This window comes from Opisthorchis viverrini (genome assembly GCF_000715545.1).
Source record: "Opisthorchis viverrini unplaced genomic scaffold opera_v5_41, whole genome shotgun sequence".
Lineage (NCBI taxonomy): Eukaryota > Metazoa > Platyhelminthes > Trematoda > Opisthorchiida > Opisthorchiidae > Opisthorchis > Opisthorchis viverrini.
The window spans coordinates 1,392,882-1,417,959 of record NW_008751697.1 but is presented as its reverse complement, the minus strand read 5'-3'; the positions used below and the strand labels follow the sequence as shown (position 1 = coordinate 1,417,959).

General features: G+C 43.4%; 2 protein-coding genes across 2 annotated transcripts in view; one reads left to right on the top strand and one right to left on the bottom strand.

Moving 5' to 3' along the window:
• Positions 1–130: 130 nt before the first annotated feature.
• Positions 131–25,078, top strand: part of T265_03039 (hypothetical protein) — a gene marked incomplete at both ends in the record, with an annotated part of 43,484 nt that continues 18,536 nt past the window's right edge. Inside the window, 15 exons of the mRNA XM_009167428.1 lie at positions 131–188; positions 230–378; positions 422–532; positions 1,924–2,173; positions 3,575–3,670; positions 4,654–4,709; positions 5,148–5,268; positions 6,240–6,350; positions 8,070–8,252; positions 12,395–12,554; positions 14,232–14,301; positions 18,576–18,862; positions 20,317–20,486; positions 22,928–22,983; positions 23,075–23,236. Of these exons, the coding sequence (XP_009165692.1) occupies positions 131–188; positions 230–378; positions 422–532; positions 1,924–2,173; positions 3,575–3,670; positions 4,654–4,709; positions 5,148–5,268; positions 6,240–6,350; positions 8,070–8,252; positions 12,395–12,554; positions 14,232–14,301; positions 18,576–18,862; positions 20,317–20,486; positions 22,928–22,983; positions 23,075–23,236 (2,040 nt within the window). The remainder of the gene's footprint in view (positions 189–229; positions 379–421; positions 533–1,923; positions 2,174–3,574; positions 3,671–4,653; positions 4,710–5,147; positions 5,269–6,239; positions 6,351–8,069; positions 8,253–12,394; positions 12,555–14,231; positions 14,302–18,575; positions 18,863–20,316; positions 20,487–22,927; positions 22,984–23,074; positions 23,237–25,078) is intronic.
• Positions 9,882–15,121, bottom strand: T265_13156 (hypothetical protein; the record flags this gene model as incomplete). The annotated part of the gene is made up of 2 exons (XM_009167463.1): positions 9,882–10,148; positions 14,967–15,121. The coding sequence occupies 2 exons, from the start codon at positions 15,100–15,102 to the stop codon at positions 9,991–9,993; spliced, it is 294 nt and encodes a 97-aa protein (XP_009165727.1).

The window sequence follows — 25,078 nt, the reverse complement described above, 5'->3', positions numbered from 1 at the left end:
GTTTACCCTTCACCTCCTTTTACAAGAAGCCTCACACCACACTTCGTTGCTTTGAACGTGGAGTAGGGTTCACGCTTGTTAGCGCTTATGTTTTCTTCAGGAAATATACACTTTACATGATACTGATGCCATGTTGGTGGCTCGAGAGTATTTCAACAATGTATCTCTTGTCAAACACTATCATACAGGTAAGTTCGCAACTTACGAGGACCCTGGATTTATGTTTCAGCAGGACACGCTAGCTTAGCATACATAACCATTAAAAAGTCAAATACTGACTTTCTGCGTCACTTTCTACTGAAAAGACAATATCGAGTGGAAATTTACACAGCAGCCACCAAATCTGGCCGGGATAACGAATGGACATTGAAACTGACGGTATTTGAACTCTATTAAGTGATGTTAGCTATGGACAATCTAGGCATCCCCGGGAAATCTGCAACAGTTAGAAGACATTCTACTGGAAAGTCAATCGGCTGTGGAATTCACAGGGATAACTTCGATCTTTCTGAAGTGGACTGATGACCAGCTGGTAAGTTGAGATGTAAAGGTCTTTTTCCACTGTACTACACCGACGTGATTGCCGAATCCGTCGGCAGTTGATATTGTCGGAACCTTGAATGGATCGATCGTGTTCAGATATATCGGCAGAATTGTGGCGTCAGCCCAATGCACAGAGTTGTCGCATGTTCGAATTCCAAATCGATATTATGCTGTGCGTTTCTATGAGACTTCTTGACTAGTAGTAATCTCGGGAACACGTAGCGTTTTTATGTTTTAACGATTACGGTCCTCCTTCGAAAGAATGACGAAGCGATAAAAGTATTTCAGTATATTTGCCATCGTGTACAACTCGTCTGTTACAGGCGTTTTGGTTTTCTTGACTCATATCGATACAACACTAAGAGCTCATGCAACACTCGCATGTTCATATCATCCATATTATGGTTCGTATTCCCCTATTTTATCAAACGATACACAATTAAATCAAGAAGCCATTCACCAAATAATTGTCACTCTTGGTTTAATGACTGTTAATCTAACCCCAAGGAACCATGACCCTTTCGGTATTATCTCTGAACGAGAGTTTGAACGGATGCCTTACCCTTCGTTGTCTACTCTGGAGGCTAACAGTATGGTTTGGTGATTGGATGGAGGAACCTCTCCTCAAAAACATCCGGTCAACATCTGAGGAAAGAAGCAAGCAACGAGAAGGCTGCTGTATATGTAAGGCTATAAGTCGAAAAGTTGTTCGTTCGACAGTGTGAGCTTCAAATGTATTTGATATTGGTTTGAATCTGTTGGTGCATTGTTTTAGGAAAGGTTGCCTGAAATCGCGGGAAAGAGACTTTTGTGGCTGCAAGCCGCCACAATAACGGAGTAGTCGTTTCGCTCATTTCGCCCTAAAAATCTTCTGTCATGTAGTTTCCAGAGCGCGGAAGTCGAACTTGAATGCATTGAATCTCAACTGGCACCTATTTTATGCTCCGTGCCGCCATGTTAAAGTTCCATGTTTTTCACCATATTTAAAGCTCAGGGTTTTGTGTATCCAGCCTAAGTTCTCGTTTTTCCGGCGAGCTCTATTTCAAAAAAACGGACAGGCCGCTATGCTCTGCTACAACAAGAATGATGCGATTCACTCACATTTTCATGCCTAGTAGAATTGAGAGGTTTTTAGCTTCTATTATGAGTTATTTCAGAGACATTTTTGAGGTGAGAAATTTATGTGAAGCGCAGTGGCTAAATTGTGCAGTGTATGTCCCAAGTGAACAAAACCATGCAGTTTAAGACCTGTTGCATCGCGTTGAAAGCGAACATCTGCATGTACAACCTGTGTGCAAAATTTCCGAGCATTTCGTTCGTAACTCTGACCACCTCCATTCACCATAGCTTACACAATTTCTGTTGTCTATTCTTTGAAAGGTTGTCTCTTTGGCCTTCTGTGACAAAGAGAGCAGACGTTTTGTTGTTGGTGAATTCGTCGATTCTATCCATCTGGCTAACCTAGAGACTGCTCTCGTCCAGTTGGAATCTCGTGAATGCCTTATTCCAGTTGGTTTGTTGGGTGCATCCAATGGTGCTTCCAAGACAAAAGGCATGGATCCCACTGTGACAGAACATCTAAACATGATTTTCCAACGAGCCGGCTTCCTTGCCACGGAAGTGGAAAAGAGTGAGTTTTCCATTTTTACGCGTGCAGTCAGTTAAGTGAACTCAGTAACCTGTGTAAGTACTAATGACTGTCGTAGGTCGGACTACAACTAGCTAATTCCATTCCCACTGTATCGTACGAACTGCATATTCTCGCTGTTTTTTAATTATTCGAGCAAAGGACCAGTAGTCTGTTGTAGGCCATCGCTCGGCGTTAACACCGCCATTTATTCACCTGTAACATCCTTTCGGTGCTTAGCTGCCACGCTACCACAAAGGACGACTGAGGCTGAGATAATATCAGGTTGCCCAGGCCCCTGACAGCAGTAATCCAGCTTCCGTGGTTGGGTTCGAACCATGAACTTTCCAGTCAGTAAGTTCGCGCATTAACTACTAACCTATCCTGAGCTCATCGTATAACAATTGGTGATTGCACCAGTTTTTGTTTATCATTTGGGTGCCTTCTTTCTCCGCCGTTTCCCTTGCGTCTCATTGCAATATCGCAGGTCTCCGTTGTGAAAGAGAGCGACAGGTAAGGTGGTAGTGGGAACCTGGCAGTGTCCCATCGACCGTGTGGTTGATGATACCCCCCATGGGAGAATGTGCTGACAGACGGTGATGAGAAAACAAAACACAATTCTCTCACCTCACTTGTTTACTTCCAGCCAGTAGGTCAGTATGAGTACGCCCGTGACCTGCTAAAGTACCAGCCTTCGTTTTCCGCGTGAGTCCTTGCGATTTTGTCCACACTAAAAAGATCGACCCCTTCCGAAGGGCTCGCTTGTTTCGCATTACTGGGATGTCGTCTTTCAAAACTCCTCACGATTGCATTAACAGTTATCCTCTAGCCCTCTGTCGGGTATCGGGCTTTCCTATGATCTGAAATCGATATCACAGTGGAAATTACAGGCGCGTTCCTGATGTCGGTGAGGCACTGTACCAACCTTCGCAATTCGCTCCCTAAACAACTGATTTCTGCTTTTGATGTTTCGTTACTGGATGTTCGTTAATGTTGCTGACGTCAGGAAGGAGAGTAGCGGTGTTTCCAGGAGGAACAAAGTAATTCCTTCTAAAGTACGTTCCAGAAGAACCATTGCCCTATTACTTTTGTCTTTGTGTCGAGTAGCTTATGGGACTCGCTACTCAACTTACATTATATTTCTTGCGGTAGCACTGCTTACGAGGTTGATAGGAACTCTAACAGACCACTACTGTTGAAAAGCGGCCGGTAACATCAGCTTTATTTCAGCTGGTTTCTGAATTCAACTGGCGTTATTGTTTTTATCCCAGTTCTTTTGTTCGACACCCGTTACCGTTAACTATGACCACAAGTAACTGAGAACATGGCTCTTTGTTACGCTATTTCAAGCAGAATTTTGAAATGGACACGCTTTATTGAGATGCCACTTTTGCTTTCATGCAGATAATTTCGCTCTTCAAGATGTGACGCAGGACTTAAACTACTTGCTTCGGCGTCCCAAGGGTATCCAGACTACAGGAATCAGTCAAGACAACAAAGGTATCTTTTTGCAAATTGTACTTTTTACATTTTTATTATTAATAATACGACTGTCTTTGAAAGGACTTTTATCATGCTTTCCACATAATTGAACACACCTCGCCAAGCACGTTGTATTTATACATATTTTCTCATCCCAAGTATGTTACAAAAGTTTAGTGCGGAAAACTGTATCACACCCAGCTGTCACGCATGGTATTTTATGTAGCGTCTGGAATCGGAACCGCGAAAAAATCACTAACTGCACGTTCGTTGCAACCTATCCTTGATGAACTGGTGCCTCGGGGAAGGAATTGGGATAGAAGTTTCTCGGCCTGTCCAGTTTCTGCAGACCTATCATTCCCGCTCATGGATTGCTGAAAGACTTTCTTCCTGAATCGCTCGTTGCACCTTCTCAGCTGGCTATATGCTACTTAGCGGTTTGCTTGCATTTCGCTTCCCCGACATTGGTTCCTTTTTCTCAGAATTTGTTGCCTCCTGGTCTGTTTAGTTGCCATTCTGAAGCAGTGGTCTGATAGCTATTGATTCCGACTTTGCCCTGAGGTTTTGTTGTACCGCTCTATTCCTGAAGTTTGACCTTACAGCCTTTTCTGCGACTTTGTTGGTTCCTCATCCTTCACAGACAACAATGTTTGTGGTTCAGTCATCCTCCTGTCTCATAAACTTTTGAGAGAATGATCTTCGCAAATTCCTTGCTGGAACCACAATGGTGACTTGAACCGCAGTGAAATTCCTCGGTCGTGTTTTGACCGTACCGACCGTACCCACCAAATGCGATGCTGGTCCCTCTACAGCGTTTCACTATGGCTGTTGTACCATCGGTATATTTCCAATCAGTATGGTCTGTAGGCATATCGACCAGACCGAAGGGGCTCCACAGGGATAAATAGAGTCAGGGGAAACAAGATACCTATTCTTTCGGTTGTTCTCATTCCTTACTCATGCCGGTGCATCGAACTTGTGATTTCGTTCTATTTTCGCAGCTTTGGAGCACAAGCAAGGGTTGGCCTGCCTTGGAGCCATCATCAAATACTTAGATGTAAGTTTCCTGCTGTTGTGAGGCGCGAATTCCGTTGGTTGTGCTTGATAATCGTTTTGTTTCGTGCTACTAACTGTTGTCAGTAGCATAAATTTTATCGGATAAATTGGCGGCTCCCTAGCCGTGTTTCACTGATGAAGTCCAACGCCTCCGTCGCCCGTGGACCTGTTTTCGCGAAGTTCCGTGTTTGGACACTGCTGGCATCTCAACTTTGTAATTTGCATAGAATTACAACAAGAATAATTAGTTCCCAACTTGCTTTTCCGATCAAACAGTACAGCGAGCTAGACGATTTGGGGCAGGCATTCACAGTATAAACACTAAAAAACAGATAACCGATTCTCTGCTTATGTTCATCAGGTGATTCGATTTGTGTTGCTAAAAGCAATACGTTTTTTCTCTCTGGATGCTATGATGCAGTCTCTTCGAACTTTTCAGCTTAAAGCGGATGACTCCAATGCCGGGGTTTTCTCCTTGGAGCCTTTCAGTCTGGACAATTTCGTTCGATTGGATAGTGCCGCGACCCGTGCGTTGCATTTACTCCCTGGCCCCGATGATAGTGAGTCTCAGGTTGACTTTTGATCCATTCACACGACATATTTGTAGGGCGAGTGACCTACCCTGTCGTTCACTGATGATGTCAACGGAACTTCCAAAGTTTACACACTAGCTCTATTTTGCCACCTCTTAGCTAGCCCCAGTCTAAGGGGTACATTTTTGGATCCTGACACACGATTACTCTTGAACTTCAGACACTGTCGTATTTTTCGGCTGTTTGTTTATTCGGTCCGTTCCATTACCGGTGTACGCTGTTACAGTTGCGCGAAATTCGCTTAACTTCAATTTATTTTTTCCACAAGCAGCTTCGTTTATTTAGGCCGTCGTGATCGAGGACGAGATAAGTAGTAAGGGGGTGGTGGTTAGTACGTTTAGTCGACAGCTTTCAGTGATTCATATTAGCCACATCTAGCGAAAGGTCTTCGGTACAAGACATTTTGCTATGGTGAAGAAAACCATGAGATTTATACTCTGATAATAGGGCGCCAGCCTTTACATGGGCGCATTTACGTAGGTGCCCCTTACCATCCGACGAAGAAACAGCCACCGTTGAAATCTATTTGACAGCTGCATCACAAGATGGCCGTTTCACTTGTGGATGGTTTGTGGGGACTGTCCACGACAAGTAGTCATGGAATGAACGAATTAGGTGGCCCCAGTGGTACCGCGTTTCAATAGTGACTGGGTCGGTTGGGGTTGCCTTTCTCGCTTGACTTTTCTCAGCTTGGTTTATAAGGATGGCTTGAACAGTTAGGTCGCCGTGGGAAATCGGCCTCTTTAATGGTCCTGTGTTTTCGAATATCTATGCAGTGAACCTTAATATACGATAACACATCTTCACAGCTAGCAGCGAACTAGGCGGTCCAAATATGAGTTTTAGACCTTGCGTGCTATACTTGCGTGATTTTTTATGTGTTAGTATGGTGATCCTACTCTGCAATTTTTATGCCAACCTATCCTTACCGTTTTTAGAGAATCGTTACCAAAGTGTTTACGGTGTGCTGAATAACTGCCGAACACAGCAAGGACAACGTCTACTTGCACAATGGTTACGACAACCGCTTACTGACGTCAATAAAATCAGTATGTAGTGTTTTTGATTATCTTCATTTTTGAAACACTTCAATCCCGGGATCAGTTTTAATGAAGTAGTTGCCGGATGAATCCATTCTACACAGTTTTGTTTACCGTTGTATGTAAAAGTTAATAGGGGGGAATATATTACAGGGCTAGCCTCATCGTCCAGGTAGAACTAAGATGCTGACTGATTGTACACACTAATTCTATTTGCAGGTAAACACCGCAGCTAGTTTATTCGTAATTCACTACTCATAAGTTTGTTGTCGACAGCCTACGATCGGTTGCGCCCTTTTTGGGGCTCAACAGGTAGGCGCAGTCCCCGGGTTTCCGTCATCCTTATGTTCTACTTGAAACCAAGCTGCACGAAATTAGAGAAATACGCTCAATCTGCAAACGAATTAGGTTTTGCAGAGGGACTCACCTAGAACCCGGCTAAATCTATCGTTTGTGATTCTGAGTGTGCTGCATCGGGCCGCCTCATGCAGCTAGTTGTTATCTGTTTCATTTCATTCTTTTTGTTGCACCTATCGTGTGGGAGCTTTATGTGGTTCATACATCCATGCTTGTGTATTTGGTTTTTGGTCCTGAAGCAGTAAAAGGCATGCATCAAATGCCGAAATGCGAACCGATGACGATTTATCATTCACACTGCGACTTTTGAGTGTTAAAATTTCCCTGGTTGTATTTTATGCAGAGGGTGTTCTGACGTTGGGATCTGTACTCTCATGTAGCTTCGCGTCCCTGCGATAATCACGTGATGCAAGACTAGTTCATCCGAAAGCACTTTGATACTCTCTGACTTGTTCAAGCTTTGGTTATTAAAAATATGTCATTAATGTAGAGATTTTGCTTTGCTTCATGGTTTGCTACCATGGCTTTTGAAGATCGATATGGAAGACGCCTGGTCTTGTGGTGCCATGGTAACCTTGTAACTTTAAAATTATACACTTTTTCGCTAAATAGACACTGCAGCTCCGTCAAGAAAATATATTTTTCGTCTTTCTGTATGATAACTTTGATTCAGTCATACTGCAGCCGAATTCCAATTTTCACGAATGCATATCCCGTTGTCCGTTACTCGCAACTGGAATGCTTGAAACCTTTCCACAACTTCTGGGTTCCTGTTCCTGAGTTTTTGTCCCTTTCCCATATGTTTACCATAAAAACGAATAATTTACATGAATTGTAGAAATGATTCGCACCACACGTTAGGATAGTTTCCCCTCTTGCGCTGCCAAATTTCTTCACGAATGCATCACTTTTGCTTGACATTATTGGGCCGAAGAACGAGAACAGCACTGTTTAGTGCACTTCGCGATGCCAATCAGGAGTTACGTTTCCTCCCGCTCATTTAAGCGCATAGTCGGCAATTGTGAGTATTCTGTTTAGCGGACCTTCGACTACTCTTATGGGATGGGTCCCTTATTACACAGTGGCTCCTACTGGTCTGACTGACTGACTGCTAGGATCATACACGGTGTTTGTCTCTTCGTTTTTCGCCGTAACGTGACAAACTATTCCACTGGATTGCTGGATGTTTTGCCACCGCACCTCAACTGTTCCTTCAGTGGTCATCAGTTTTTGTCTCATATGTCGAGTGAAATTTTATTAATATAGTTCAAGCGATCTTATGAGATTTTCCAGCAGCTTAAAGGGAATTTGATCAGCAAACCACACAGCGTGACTTACATGGCTTACCTTCTTTGCTCCTACTTGATTTAGATGAACGTTTAGATATGGTCGAGGCGATGGTTGAAGAGACTGGAGTTCGCCAGTCCTTACACGATGACTTTTTGCGCCGGATGCCTGACTTTCAACGAATTGGTCGGAAACTTCAGCGTAAACAAGGGTGCGGGCTACAGGCAAGTCGTTTAAAGCCAACTCTTTGTCAAGGTGTGGATAACGGTTCGCCTATACTTTCTCCATCTTTTATGGTCATACGCACCATGTTAGATAAATGTACATTGCGTTGCATACATTAGTCTTCTTTTTCAAGGAAAAGATTATTTAGATTTCAGAAGAGCTTGGTAAACGATCGGTAGTTTTTATTTGGGCTGCCGATTGTTTACCAAGCTCTTCTGAAACGTTTCGACCCTTGTTTAATCAGGAAATTAGACATTACTCCTCAGTGTCTTTCTTATTCGCACTTCCAGTTTTTTTAAGACTTCCCCTTCAAAGCCTGGAAAAACTCTTGGCTGTTGCGGTGAACTTTTCTCTCACTCTGGAATTCGACTGTAATGACTCGTCTGCAGAATGGAAGAACTCTTCCTTAAAGCGAGGCTTTCCACTTTCCGCTGGGCACTACTATGTACCAAAATAGTGATGTCAGTAGCAGCTCTCAGCGTTTTGGTTTTCAGTAGGTAATGAATAATAGGTGTGCTTTTTACCTGCAAACAATATCTGCCTGAAATTTTGTGCAGAAACTTGGTAGCTACTCCTTCCAAGCTTCCTCAAAGCTGTATTTTCTCGATTTCGATTCCGAAACAACCTTTTAGATTGCAGTACAGTAATTTGCTGGATACACTGCTCCACTGTACTACACAACTACTTGTCGATGATGTCACATCTCGAAGAGTGGCGTATAGTTTCGAAGTGAATTGCTCTCCTCATCAAACAAAATCACGACCAGTGGTTTTGACCCCCAGGGTTGACAGATATAGTGCTTAAAACGGGGACCACACCTTAGTGGTCTCTTGTGTTGCAAGTGGAAATGCTATGGGGGTGCTTCGTGATAGACTGCGCGGTAGCCTGGGTTGGGAGAATCAGTTTCATCTTGCTGTGCGCCCAATCTACCTGAGAAGCCATCAGTGAGGAATTATAACGAACGGCCTTGTCGTAACTCGGTTCAAATCCGAGCTACTACGAATAAGTTGTGTGGCCATCCCTGGTGGGCGGTCTGAGGGCCGACACGAACACACGGACTATTATGAGTCCCACATACACGCGCCATAATAATATATTGGCCGAAGCATACTCCCTCCATTCAGTATTTGCCCCTAGCTCCGAATTATTATTGCTGTTGACTCATGGTGTATAAACTGTAGCGAATCAGCTGATGGCACTTTGTAACTATTGGCTATTTGGTGCTGTATGGAATAAAGGTGACCTTTTCGTTGAATTGGCTCTTTCAAACGATTTTCTTAGTCTTAGAGTGTTTAGTTTTCCAGTCTTGTCACCATCAATCATAGCGTATTTTAATCCATAGGCGCGTAAGCTTGTGCCGCAGTAAGTGCATATTTTCTGCACATCTTAAGAATCATACTCGTTCACCGGTTCAGACATTTTGCGTCGTATATGGTTGATCTCATCTGAAGTAATATCACAGCAATACTTGCCATTCCTACGACTTGCTACTTGGTAATCATGACGCGGACGTGGATTTTAATAAATTTTGTCTATTTGCTTCCATTAGACACATGGGCTTTGTAGAAAAATAAACGCCATGCACCCTCCGGTGATGAATGAATCACCTTTTAGGATGTCCCATGTATGGCTGAGCCATGAAAAACAGGTTGAATCACTGTGTTATGGTGAGCAGTTCACTTTGATAGTCTATATTTGTTTATTTCCCTTGAAAACATAACGATACTGTTTATACACATACTGAAAACGAACAGTTTTCAAGGCCATGCGTCACCGAGATTCACCACGTATTTGTGTGGTAATAGTCCATTTGTTTGCCTTCCTCATAAGCGTCCTCCCTTTTTTGCAGTAATCCATCTCGTTGTTTCTTGCAGCAGGGTAGGTTGTTGTAGCAACATGTTAGTGGATACGGTAGCGTCCATGGTCGTTTGAGCAGTTCTGTTTTGTTACAAAAAAAAGAAAGACAGACTGAGTGTTTTAGCGGCTGCTTGGTGCATTCGTCCTAGTCAAGCCAGATGTACATTAAGGGATGTGGTAATTACGCACTACTGATGAGGGAGTAGTAGCGTATTTTCGTCGTTTTCCAGGTAGTAAGCCGAGCTGTGACGCGGTGATCCTCATATTCTCCTGAAAAGACCAGTTGACATATATGCAAAAGATGGAAAACGCCAAGCAGTCATCTCGCTCTCTCGCTCCATCTCTCGTCACATAAGACAATATGGGTTTACCTTTCTAACAGTAGTTACGTGAATTAAGAAAAATCGGTTTGAGGTACTTAGTCATTGGATGATAGACTCGAAAGCCGATATGACCGTTTTTTCAGTAGGAATCATAAGCTGCAACGGTTTTTTCCAGGGTTATACTGCTTCAAGTGTACTAACCGTGGTCAGTTCCCACATCATTCATTAAAATCCAATAAATCTGAAACTAGCTCCTGATAACGTTATGCTTGTTAACGGTTGACCGCAGTACTATGAACTGCATAAGTTAACATGGTCCAGCTTCACAAAAAAATGGGGAAAATTTTTTCAAGTGTGTTTAAACACCGAAAATATCCAGATGGACTTGCATGAACTTGCACGAGCGATGTCATTTTCACGTCTTTGTGTGGAGTACCGTTTTGTAGCATGTGAACCGATTGGTTTTGAGTTGCTGTTTTGTTGTAGTATTGTCGAGAAAAGTGATGTAGCCCGTTTTTAGGAGTTGTTTCCCGAGCCAGCCATTTCCTCGCGTCGGTTTTACTCTGTACGTGTGGTTGTTGAAGTATTCAGTTCGTCGCAACCACCTCTTGCAGTTAGGCTCTACTGATTCGTCCCACTCCTCGTTTCCAGTTTGTTTCTTCTCCCTTGACTTTTTATGGATTCGCCGAAACGCCCTCGCCGCCAAGACCTTTCGCACCCGTTTGCCGAACACGATTGACTATTTGTGCCTACAAACATCACTTTATAACCAGTTGTCCATCAACCGTGCAAACGTTTGCCTCATTTTTACTCCAAAGTTTTTTTTTAATATCATGAGTAGCGTGTTTGGAGTAGTTTCCAACGCAATTCAGCTTTATCTAGCCACCGGATGCATAACTGAGTTTAATGGTTGGACTGCTTTGTTTCCATCAATATGTCCAAAAATACGCGAAATACACCGTTTCCTGTTTGGAACAAGCTGTTATTGGAATGCTACGCAGGAATATTCTGTTATTCTTGTAACCACTTTTTGATGCATCAGGACAGTCCTACAACTCGAGCTGTTTGTGTAAACTGAGTTGGCTTTATCTCATTACAAAACAGCTGTTTATGGATATCCTAACATGATGACTAACACTGCTGAACATAAACAACTGTCAAATGGGACAACTGATCGTCTTTGCAACGATTCTCAGCTATCCCACATCTCTGAAGCTCTCTAATAGTTTGTGCGCTTTTCAGTTGGGGTATAAGTGCGCTGGACTGTTGCCAGATAGGAGCTCTTCACTTTCACTTGGAGCCTCTGGGCAATAAAGGCCTTGTTTAACAGTCCACCCTATGAGGGAAGTAAATTATGCGCCATATTGCATTCGATCACAAAACACCCACACTTTAAGAGTGTATCAAACAAGAGTCAACTCTATTGAAATGCACTACAATTTCAACGGCCAAGTTGGTCAAAGAAGAGACTATTTGAGTACGTTGCAATGCTCCATACTGCTATGCAAAAACAGATGTTTTTTGTTCAATTTTAGTAGCGACCAGATGTCTAAGCCAAAGTAATCTTTCCATACCGCGTCACTGTTGGCTCTTTCTGAAATGGCTTTTTGGTGGGACTGATGGAAGCCGGTTTATTTTGACAGTTAAGCCTTCGTCGGGTGTCATCCCACTATTCCTACTTTATCTACTTAACCTCACTGGTTTTTATTCGACTATCGGTGGAGTTTCCTCGCGGGACTCAGATAAATACTCTGCAATGATGTCAACTCTAAGCGCTTATCAAGCGATGTTTTTTCATGAAGTTTTTCAAGATTCCGAACAATTTTTCCCTTCGGTTACAGGCGTGCATTCAGTTAAGCTTCCTCTTTTAAGCCCACGAATTCATGACCACAGGAAATTCCAGCTGTGGATTTGGTGATCTTCGCATTTCTTATGAGGAAGTTTTATACTCAGTTTGACTCAAATGACGGTCAGTCTTTCGATCTAAGACAGGTCCTCTTAAAGCTCCGAACAGTAGCTGCGATGGACAAACCGTAGATGATCTGTTCTGGTGGGTGTTCTCTCCAGATGAGGGAAACATTTTCAGTGTTCATCTTGAAATTCATATTCCCGGCACGCTGTTGGCGTTTTCGTCTGAGCTCTTCCTCGTGGATATGAAACGTAGGTATGAACTCTCAAAGAGGGGCACTGAGTTGGCATTATTAATAAGGCATGACACGAACTGGTGTTACGATCTACAACAATATATACATGTATCTGTCCACTGGTGAGTGAAGCTTTATATGAAACTAAATGATCCTGAGGAGGCCAATTTTCTCGACAACTATTAAACTGAAACAGGTTACTTTTTCCATCTTTGCTCAGTTTGCCTTAACCACTTTTGTGGTAGCACACCCTCCTGAAAATGACAGAAGCTACAGTGGCTGCATGTTATGATTGACAGTGCCGATTCCTTCGTTTTACCGTCCCTTTGGAACCTGGAGGAGAAGTAACTAATGGTTCCAAATTTATTCTGCCAACGCCGGAGCATCCGAACTTTGTTTCTCACCATTTTTTCCTAGCTCACTTCCAAAGATCGACGTTTTATGAACACTGGCACTGATTGTGGTCCACTCCATGTTGTCCCAGTCAGTGATTGGGAAACTGTAACGGAGGTATCTTTTTTTAACACCCGCAGGCGTGCCCATGAATGAATTCTCTCAGCTCTCTTTATCACTTATTGCACTCGCCATCCGGCATTCAGACAACGCCCTCATGCTTTGCATACAGCTCGCCGGTGGGGCACGGCCTCAGCACATTCGACGAGATCTGTGCGCGTGTGGACGCCCCCAACATTGTGGCCTTCAGTCATCGCAGCGAACAAGGCCCACCACAGTGTAAGACCGAACGCACACTCGCAAATCCACGTGATCATTATCTGCCACCCATGACTTACTATGATAGCTTCATGTCGATAATCTAACGGTGCAATAAGTTGCTTGAAAAACTCCACTTTATTTCATTAATTCACATCTTCATGAAGAGCAATTTCTGGGACTCCTTACGTTTAGTACCAACAGACAGTAACTCTCGCCATTATGCGTAAAAGCAGGTGCTCCGATTTCATACGTACAAGACATGTGTTGACCGTGATGCGGTGCTTGAAACGGATTGAAGAGATCGGCACCAAGATACACTGTTTTCCGAAAAGTATTCGTAGAGCTGGGCAATTCTATACGGGACGTTGAGCGTATATATATCTGGCCGGTTTCTTTTCATTGCCTGCTTGAATGAAAGCCTGTCGCCATACTGTCACGTCTGACGATTTGTACATTTCAGTCATGGCTCTTCATATGCTGTCCATGATATGCCTCAATGGTCCTCCCAACTCAGACTCTTGTACGCTTTCTAGTCGTAACACTTAACTTCACCTTACAATTTAACCGTTAACTAGCTGTCTGAAAGATATGATTCGAAACAAGATGAAACCACTGACAATAACAAGCGTGGAAGCTGCGTTACTGTGTCCGTCGAGATGTTGCTGAAATGAAGTAGTGAGAATTAAGCGTACCAACTATATGTTTGGCGTAGATAGTAAGGCTGTTTCGATGAGTGGGGGCCCCCAGCAGGCGGCCCGGTATAATAAAGCCTTGAAACATTCAGGATTAGGGATGCACGCGAGCTTTGCTGATTCAGCTTAACGGCGGAGCTAGTACAAGTGTTAGAGGTATCGAAGCCCAACTCATTCCATTCTTCGGAAGGTAAGTGGATATAGCGAATACACACTCATTTGCAAACTAATTTGGATTTTCGAGAGACTCACCTAGAACCCAGCTGAATCTCTCGGTTTTGATGTTTCCAGGCAACTGAATATGCTGCACCAGGTCGCCTCCTGTTTCAGTCGCTACGATATTCGAGATATCAGAAGCATTGTGAGTAGTGGATTGCGAAAGTAGGTGGATGTAATTCTCACAATCGACATCTCATGTGGATAGTTTGCATCTGTTGGGTGTCATGACACGACATGATCCCAAGTAGAAAAACTTTAGCTAGACGGCACGACGCGTAGCAATCTAGATTGGATCCACCAGCCATGGTAAATAATGTGAGTTGCTGTGCATCGATCCGGATAATTTTAGGGTACAAACTGTATGATTCAGAAGACTCAGTGAAGTAGTGGACGACCAGATACATGTTCACACTCCATAGGAAGCAAAAACCAAAATCACTTTCAGCAGAGCAAAACGCGTTTGGGGTTTTTATGTCTATTCTGGACGTCACGGATAGCACGGATTGTAGTTTTTACGTCTACCATTTCCAGCTGTCTTGACATCAGCAGTTCCTTTTCCCTAAAGTGTGTTGGAAACCATCGCCCCAGGTGGAGCACAGTTAGTTCACATGGCGTTTAGGGATAGAGTAGCTATGCCATGAGTTGTTCCTTAGGGTCTTTTCCAAAAGACGAACTCAGCTAGATTGTTTCATAATGCTCGTCATGTGCTATATAGCTAGGTTTCTTACCTTTTGATTCAACACTTTGCAAATTGTGGTATTAATGTTCCGAAAACCTGCAACTACATACACACACTGAGTGACTCACTGTATGGAGCACTGCTGGCGATGCTCAGTTTGTCCGCGTCCCGCATCCAATCCTCGAAACTGATTGGCGTCGCTCGGTTGCTGTGCATACATAACGGTGCCAGTATCAGACAGATTTGGATGAGCGCGGTTCCCATTATGTCAGTCTAGTTTCGTCAGTTGACTCGTCCGAACTCATTTGAACCGCTTTAGCCCCGTTTTTAAATACCACATTCACAAGGGTTATTTTTGTGCAGTGGAGCTCTATGCATAGGTTTGATTGGTGTTCATCTTCGCTCCGTTTGAACTGTTTACCCGATTACGTCTGTATGTGAATATGTATGTGCATGAGCATATTGAAAACAAGGACTTGTCAGGCATTTCAAATTTTCCCCACGCCCCCTACGTGCAATGGTTTGTCTGCTGTCCTGTGTGTGTGTGTGTGTGTGTGTGTGTGGTGTGTGTGTGTGTGTGTGAATGTTTGAGAGGAAGAGTACCATGCCAGGGTTTGTTGCCTTCAATTTACGTTACGTTTAACGATGATGAACTGATCATGACCGATTGGTTGGTCTGACTTTTGTGCTGTTTCATTTGACTTCTGTTTTGTACACTGGCATCAGGTGTGCGAGATTCTGATCGCACTTTTACTTTTTGTCGTCAGCTCGGTTCATTTTGCCTGTCGCTTTCCTGTCAGCACTGATAACACTGGGAAACCGTCAGACTGCATTGTACGATGATGGATATTACTGTCGCCGCACATTTACATCATTTCACCGGAACACATGCTGGCATTGTAAAAACCCGATAGTTTCTGTGTTCAACTGAGCTATCAGAGGTTTGTACGGAGAAAATTTTCGCGTGGTTTGGTTTTAAGAGGCGGATTGTGTATTCACAGTTCATGGTGTGGGTTCGCCAAAACTGTTAGGATTTTCGGGTTGGATATTTCATTATTTTCCGCGCTTAACGGCTCGATGTGAAGCAGTGCTGTGCATAGGCACTACGGATTTGTCTGGATGAAGTCTGTCCACAGGTTTTTATTGGAACCTTCTGGAGCGTAGACCCCTTAATCAAACTGAAAACACATCACTTTATGCTTTTCACTTTCAGATAGTTTATGTGGGACAATAAAACCACGTTGCGCTCATCAATCGTTCTCTCGCTGCTGCTTCTGATTAATCAGGTCTTTTATGTTCATGCTGTAAGTGACATTGTCCTGTCTTTGAAATCGACCGTAAGACAGATGTCATCGGATCAAGAGAAACTCTGCCATCCGAGGCTTTTCGCTGTCATTGAATGGGGGACCTGCTCATATTACTTTGTTATTCGGCACTCTCATGCTCGAGACTGAATGTTCTGCTACTAACTCCACTCCGAATCCGTGCGTCTGCATGTTGTTTTGGTCTGTCCCGATTACTAGTGGCTAACATTGCCTGAAACCATGTTCATTCGCGTCTGTTTTAACTTAAGTATGGAGGGCTAATCTTCCAGGCATCCAGTCCAGCGATGTCTTGTTGAGACGCTCCGCAGCATTAACTTGTGCTGGAAGTCTGAGGCAATCTTATACTAAAGTGAGGTGATAGGCTGGTTGTGTTCTTGAACGAAACCAGCCAAACGAAACGTGTGCCCCTGAGATTACTTGTGTTTGAGAGTTCCTGTTTCCCACAACAATGTCACAATAATCCAGTATCAAGTCCCAGAGATGCGTGTATTGTTCTCCAGATAGATATTGTACGTGCCGCCGAAACTTCCTAAAGCAGTGATTCTCTGAAGTCAAGGGTGACGTCAGTTTCTGCGGACAGGAAAAAGGGACGTCCTCATGGGCAGAACCCTATTAAGCAAGGGAACATACATTACAAATATTCCGTCTCGGCAACACTCCTATGCTGCTCTACCTAGAAAGTTACAAACCAATTGTACTCCAAACACCTCAGCAAAGTCAGGTCTGGGTGTCTTGATAAACGAACAAATCCTCCTTTGCATCTCACTGAATGACCTTTAAAACCTACTACCGTTGTTAAAATGAGGTATCTGCGACACTGAACGCGGGTTAGTGCTCTGTGAATGAAAAGGAAAGACGCTCGATGTACCAGAAAACTGTATCTCTGTATCTCCCTTCTTATTGCTGACACGAGTTTACCCTAATCATGCTAGGCTAATCGAAGCTACGGGAGTCACGGCACTTGGTTGCCGTGTTTTTATTCACCGGTGCTCAGTCCGTTTGCTCTCGCGCATCCTTAGGCTTTTGTTAACAACGAGATCTCTAGCATGTCTTCGGTAGAAAACGGAACACCAGTTTTTCAGTCTATTTCGTACCATTTTTGGGGTAACCATAGGTAACGAGATGCTGGAGGTTGTTGTTGAAGTCTTTCTGTTGTACTTAGCTGGTTGTTTTGACCTATGCGGTACGTATCCGCTGACCACATCTTGTTGGTCCAATTTAGTCTACTTCACTAATCTTCACTCTACCCTTCCTGAGCTGATTAGGATTTCAGCACTGTCCAACTTTTTCTGATAAGACTCTGCGAAGGACTGGTATCATTTCCCCCCCCCCCCTGATTGGTTTGGGTTGGGCATTTGGTCCAATTTAGTCTACTTCACTAATCTTCACTCTACCCTTCCTGAGCTGATTAGGATTTCAGCACTGTCCAACTTTTTCTGATAAGACTCTGCGAAGGACTGGTATCATTTCCCCCCCCCCTGATGTGTTTGCGTTTGCGCATTTATGTAGGGAATCCTGTGGTTTAGTGAACCATTTGCTCGCGTGTGACAGACTATAGTTGTTGTTTTGCGGTTACTCTGTTTCTTCACAGCACGCACAAATTTTCAAACTCATGCGTCGTCCCTACTGAAAGGGCCTCGATTTTGGTGGTTTTGACAACTACGTACGCAACACCGCTTCAACTGATCCGAAATCAAACCTCTTGGCTAATTTATTGTTTTTTACACTGGTAATAGAAGACTTTTTCGCGAATAATCGAGAGTATTGCGCGCCACTCCCGCACCAAATCCTTGAAACGAATACTTCCCAAAATAGATATTTACTACCACCCCATCCACTTGAACGGATTCGTACATTTATTTCGAATTCGCTTTGATGTGAGTGGAGCGAGAGTAGATGGTAGTCGACTATCACGAATGAGGTTATTTTTGTACCAATGTTCTCCCGACCCAACCCACCGTAATTCGCTTGGATTATAAGCTCATTGTAGTAATTGGCACTCCATCCTTCTGTACTTCACGTCGCCACTTTTTTCATCAGCTGGATGGAAGAGCAAGCTTCCTGGTTAATTTGAACTTAAGGCTCCTACTGTGGAATAAAACGTGTGTAAATTTTGATGTTATCTCGTCCGAAAAATATGGGGCCACTCTTCCTGAGCGTCCGATCAGCTGATTTGTGTTCGGGATTCAATAGGTGAATGCTGCAAGGCACAATAAGCCAATGTATGTTTTGTTTGCCTGCTTTTCACTGTTACGTTGGTTATGCATTTGGTGAGTGACTGATAGGAAAGCATGTGTCAACTTCTATTTACTTACGTTCTGTTTTCACCCTCACGTTTAAGGTCTCGTCTAATGACAAGAGAACATGTGAAGACTGACTGCCAAATTAATACTATGTCTTGTTTGACTTCAGGATGTGTATCGAATCTACCAAGCTATTGCTCGCCTACAGAACGCTATCAGTTTGCTCCGTCAGTGTGGTGGTCAGACTTCGTTAGCTGTCCAGAACTACTTGATAGAACCGCTTCAGGTGAGTGCTTTCCTTCCGAGCCCATTGCGTATCAGTGGTTTCCAACAGTTAACTAATGTCGATTGCGTGGTCTATGACTGTGGGTTATTCGGTGTGGTCACAATGTTGGTTCTGCTGGAGCACAAGCCGGCTGCGGGAATATCACAGTCCACTGTGCCTCTTAATCTTTGGTAAATTCTGTACAGATGGCGGCTCAGCCTCGCTCCCACCATTCAATACATGAGCAGTCGGAGGAGAATGCTTTAGGAAATTTTTGCGGTTTCCTACAGTTCAGCACCTCTGTTACTAAGACAGTCAGTCCTTATCCTTTGTCTGTGCTTCAAATTTATCAGACTGATTGCTGTGCGACTCACTCGAATTTTCAGTGAAGTGTTTTTAATGCGATCTATGCCATATGCTTGTCATCGAGGTGATCCACCTTTGGAGATTTCAGGCGAAAGGCACTTGATGCCTTGCTCATATACTAGGTTTGTGACAGATTTTTCTTGTGGCACTCTAATTTGCAGCCAACATGTTCTTTTTTGACAGTGTTTTGGAATGCGGGAAAATAGGAATCTGAAAAATGGGTTACTAAAGCCCTGAAAACGATATTGATACCTGGGAGGAATAGATTTTCAGCGTTGAGAAAGACGGTTAGGGCAGAAGGAAATGTTTGTTAGAGTAAAACAACTTCCGTTTGTAAACCATGGATCTGTGTTCGTGATTTCAGGTTGTATCTGTCCAATGGTCGGTATTTTCTATCTCTGTTGTAGGGTTCTCCCGTAGATCACCTAGTGTTTCCACATCCACCTTACAAATATTCAGCTTTCTACTGTTCGTCTGGTTACCTTTAGATAGATCACTCACTCAGTTTGTGTGCTGAAGCGTAGCTCAGTTATGATCATTGCTTGGGACAGCTGCATAATAATGACCAGCAGGATCACTCACTCGTCAGCCACATTAATACGTATTAAATATATCGAACTCCAACGAAAGGTAGTATGATATAAGTATGATATAAGTATATAGATCACGAGTCACCGACATCTGTCGGTTCATTCTATGCCTGGACGTGGTTCGACAACCACAGTCGATTCCCGCAGAACATCATGTGATACTGCGTGCCTCTCTTTGACACCGCTATAGATCCGAGATAAGAATATCAGTGGACTAATATGCGAAAGCCTGTTGCAAGCCATCCATCTGCTCTGACTTAATGGCCCCTGTGGTCTTACCCGCTGACCACACACACCACTCTCTCACTGCTGTTATCACAACTGCGTCCAGCCGCTGATCACAAGCAAGTCCGTATCGAATGTCATACACATTAATCCCCTTACTACTTACCACTGGCCAACCACTGGTGATCGCTTTTTGCTAGTTCCGTCGGATTTCTATTATGACCCGTGTCTAATTGTTTTCGCCTCGGTTATTTTTGAACAGCACGGATGACCTTTTCCCCTCGTCCATAATATCGCTTCCCTAAACTTAACATCTATGGGAAAATGTTTCGCTTCTACAACGTTGTATGTAGTGTGCACTCGTTTTTGAGGCTTCTTTTGCAAACGTTGTGTGTGCCCTATAAGTCTTTGATAACTTCCTAGTTTGTTCGAGTAACGTAATAGCGTAATGGTTGTTTGCACAGGGGACTACATCTGTCCTCCCCTGACTTTGGAAATGTCTTGTGTGAATTCCAGGTTGCTGTGGAGAATTTCTCCAAGTTCCAAGAAATGGTTCAGTCAACAATTGATCTGGAAATGATACAACGACGTAATGAATACATTATTCGGTCTGATTTTGATGATGAGCTTGGAGGTAGGTAGTTATCTCAGCCGTTCAGTATAATGAATGCTGTATTACTATCTTTTCCATAATAGGCAGTGAATTGGGGTACGAATCAATACCATCTTACTTCTGGTATTTAGAAGTTGGAAGCGATTGGTTAAATAGGCCAAAACGAAATATTATTTGAGCCTCTCATTTGTTTTTGTGGACTCCTCACTTAGGAAGCTTTAATGTCCATTTACATCACTGTGATACCAAACATTTAAGCTTCTTGTATGGACTATTCTGGTGGTTGTCGCCAGTTGTGGGTACGCGTTTGAAAAAAGATTACCGTAGGTGAACCGTTTCCCCAACTTGCTTCCGCACGTGGTTTAATATCATTCGATTCCCTACATTTGCCTTTGTTTCTAATTCACAGGTTCCCTTCATCTGTTGGTATTCAGAATTTCATCTATGCTGAGTTTACCTAAATTGAATCAGTTCACGTGGAATCCGCACAGTCTGAAATACTGTGGCTCATGCTCCGTTATCATTGTTGAACACTACGTCGTGCGCTGTAGCTCGTGTGGTTGTCAAAATAAACCTACTGCCACTCAGTCCGTTTTCGTCAATAGCTTTTAGTTCACTGTACATCGCTGGATAGGACCTCTACTCAGTGAGTGTTTCATTCTGAGGTACTTTTGGCCTTAAATAATAATAGTAGTAATAATTCAGTGGTAAAACCCTTTCGATGCCATTCCACTCGAAGGAAGCATGAGGGCTGAGATATTGCCAGGTTGTCCAAGCCTAGACAGTAGCAGTCAAGGTTCTGAAGCTCGACTCAGTCTGTAGGTTCACGTCGTAAGCACTGAACTATCTCAAACACTAGCAGATTGTTTTATATGGCAACCGTCACATCTATACTCGATCACCAAATCGATTACGTTACATTATTAATGCATTACCAGGCTCACTTAGAAAGGTTTCGGTGTTTTCCAGGAGACTAGCCTATAGGCCAACGGGATCAAGTAATACCAAACTAAACGAAGTGTAGTGATTTCGAATGTGTGTGAAAGTAATAATAAAAAATAATAATAATCGTTCAGCCGTAAACCCTCTCGGTTGGAGGTAGGTAGTTATCTCAGCCGTTCAGTATAATGAATGCTGTATTACTATCTTTTCCATAATAGGCAGTGAATTGGGGTACGAATCAATACCATCTTACTTCTGGTATTTAGAAGTTGGAAGCGATTGGTTAAATAGGCCAAAACGAAATATTATTTGAGCCTCTCATTTGTTTTTGTGGACTCCTCACTTAGGAAGCTTTAATGTCCATTTACATCACTGTGATACCAAACATTTAAGCTTCTTGTATGGACTATTCTGGTGGTTGTCGCCAGTTGTGGGTACGCGTTTGAAAAAAGATTACCGTAGGTGAACCGTTTCCCCAACTTGCTTCCGCACGTGGTTTAATATCATTCGATTCCCTACATTTGCCTTTGTTTCTAATTCACAGGTTCCCTTCATCTGTTGGTATTCAGAATTTCATCTATGCTGAGTTTACCTAAATTGAATCAGTTCACGTGGAATCCGCACAGTCTGAAATACTGTGGCTCATGCTCCGTTATCATTGTTGAACACTACGTCGTGCGCTGTAGCTCGTGTGGTTGTCAAAATAAACCTACTGCCACTCAGTCCGTTTTCGTCAATAGCTTTTAGTTCACTGTACATCGCTGGATAGGACCTCTACTCAGTGAGTGTTTCATTCTGAGGTACTTTTGGCCTTAAATAATAATAGTAGTAATAATTCAGTGGTAAAACCCTTTCGATGCCATTCCACTCGAAGGAAGCATGAGGGCTGAGATATTGCCAGGTTGTCCAAGCCTAGACAGTAGCAGTCAAGGTTCTGAAGCTCGACTCAGTCTGTAGGTTCACGTCGTAAGCACTGAACTATCTCAAACACTAGCAGATTGTTTTATATGGCAACCGTCACATCTATACTCGATCACCAAATCGATTACGTTACATTATTAATGCATTACCAGGCTCACTTAGAAAGGTTTCGGTGTTTTCCAGGAGACTAGCCTATAGGCCAACGGGATCAAGTAATACCAAACTAAACGAAGTGTAGTGATTTCGAATGTGTGTGAAAGTAATAATAAAAAATAATAATAATCGTTCAGCCGTAACACCCTCTCGGTGCCTAGCTGCCATGCCACACGGAGCAGGCACGAGGGATGAGCTACTACCAGGTCGCCCAAGCCTAGACAGGGGAAGTCGGGAGGCAGAGGTCGGGTTCGAACCACGGACCTTCCGGTCAGTAAATTCGCGCTCCAACCACTTGGTTCATCTCGCCCCCTTTGCAAATGTGTGGATACTCAGTTTATATGTTGTCTGTGTCAACTACGTACACTTGATCAGCTATGTTGACTTACTAACCACATTCTGGATGACCTTCCTGTTGTGCTACTCTTGCCATTTCTCCGAATTAGAGCTGAAGTCCAAGTTGGACAAGCTTGAAGAATCGATTGAAGATGAGTTTAGAGGAGTAAGTCGAGTTAACTTGATGTCCCACCAGCATATTTCTCATACTCTTTTAATCTGTGGGTCGACTAATTTCTCCTGTCCGTAGCTTATAGTTTACACCTTATACAGGTCTGCTTGAGACTCTTCTCACTACATTCATCCCTAACTCTGTCATCTGTGTGCAGTCGGCTCGTAAACTGAACTTGGAACCTGGCAAGTCCGTCAAACTGGATAGCAACGAACAGCTGGGTTATTTCATGCGTGTCACTCTCAAAGTGAGTCATTTCCCGCACGTAGTGTATATATTTCGCTTGATTAATATGACCACATTTTCAACTCCTACGGCAACCGGTCCAGTGAAGGTCCACCGTATATGGAAACTTGTTTGGTTTGCATTGAATTTTATGACGTAGAACAGTCTTTTAGTTTTGTGGAACTTTGTACTAGGATTATATATATATATATATATATATATATATGTAATGCTTAGTCAGTCGCTCAGCTGTAGCACTGTTTCAGTGCCAAGCATTCATGTCACCCGAAGGAGGCATTAGGGCTGAAATTACTGTCCGTTTGCTCAAGCGCAGACAGACACAGTCTGGATGCCGAAGTTAGACCTTCCAGTCAGTAAGTTCGTCCCTTAGATACTGAGTTGCTAACACTGGAGGGATCTTCTATAGATGAGAATGTCGGTAGCTCAGGTAGCGTAGATGGTCGTTGGCTTGTTCGCTGAGCTAAGCAATTTGGTTGCAAACGTTTCATCGCCAATCGAGGTGCGTAGTTGTGCGTAGCGGTGGGTTAGTGGTTGTGCGTTCAGTAGTATTGCGTGTGTGTTGATATAGGTGCTGGTAGCCGGGGATGACCTTTGACCGCGATTAGTTATTCTGTCGGGCGGTTCCATTGGTTGTTCGTCGATGTTGGAGTGACCTTTGTCCTTCCGAGTTCCGGTTGTGACCTCATTGATTTGACTCCGAGGAGTTCCTTGTTTCTTCGTCTGTGAATCCATTATTCGGTCCTCCTTGAGTGTTTCGGTTGCGATGTTCATCTCTCGCGCGTAGAGGTGCGTAAATTGGATCCGGTTCGATGCACCGGTTTATTGAGCCTGTCGTAGAGTACCATGCTTCCAGAAATTCTCTTCCGTTTCGCGTGTCTCCGTATGCCAAAAAATTTTTTTTGACCAACTTATCGTGAAATCCATAAGTAACACGAGAAGTGGAGTACTGGCAGGACTAAACGACAGTTGGTGGGTGGTGTCGAATGATGAACCGTCGGGTCTAGAGCTCCGTGTGGAGTTTAGAATAAAAAAAATTGAAAGAACTAGTAACTGTCTATCAAGAGTATCTTTGTTGGAACCAAAAACCATTTGTAAGAGGCCTATAAAATGAGGCGATTTTCCGACCACTGTACAAGGAGGATTACATCATGGACGGACTATCCGGTAAGCTTTTTCGATATCAAAATTTACCTTTCCATCTGTTCAACACCGTTTGTTTTTCCCAACTGTGCCGTTTATATGCCAAAACTTTGGAACATTTTTTGAGATATCCTGATAAATTTGTCAAATGCCGTGGTATGAACCCTAGTTTCCAAATAGACATTCAAGAATGACTGGATATCCACCTAGGCATCCTCGGAAGTGGTCGAGACCTGACAATAAGCCCAAGACTCTCAGAATATCGAGTTGTTAAATTTCTATTGAAGCCCATCCAGGTACTTGTTCATAATTGTCTCGAGACCTTTTTTAAAGGAAAATTCTTGTACCTCATAACGCGAATAATGTACGTGGCTGAATCCAATTGCGCACCTTATTTCTATGTGGGCGAACTAATTTCCAGCCGTGTGCCCCATCACTGCTTTCTTCGTGTTTCGTTTTGTCCGTATGTGTTACAAGTTACCACACAACTGTTCGGTGAGCGGATCGGACGTGACCGGTGGGTCGGTACTTTGTCCATCCGAACAAAGGATTCAAATTCTTAGTTCAGCGTGGAGCCAACAAAATGACGGTTACTGAATTGCACAATACTGGCGCACCAGACGCGTTATTCACCGCTTGAATCGCCACCGGGTGGTCTTCCCATCGCAGAGATACTAAGCTAATTGAAACGGCTCGCTGTCTG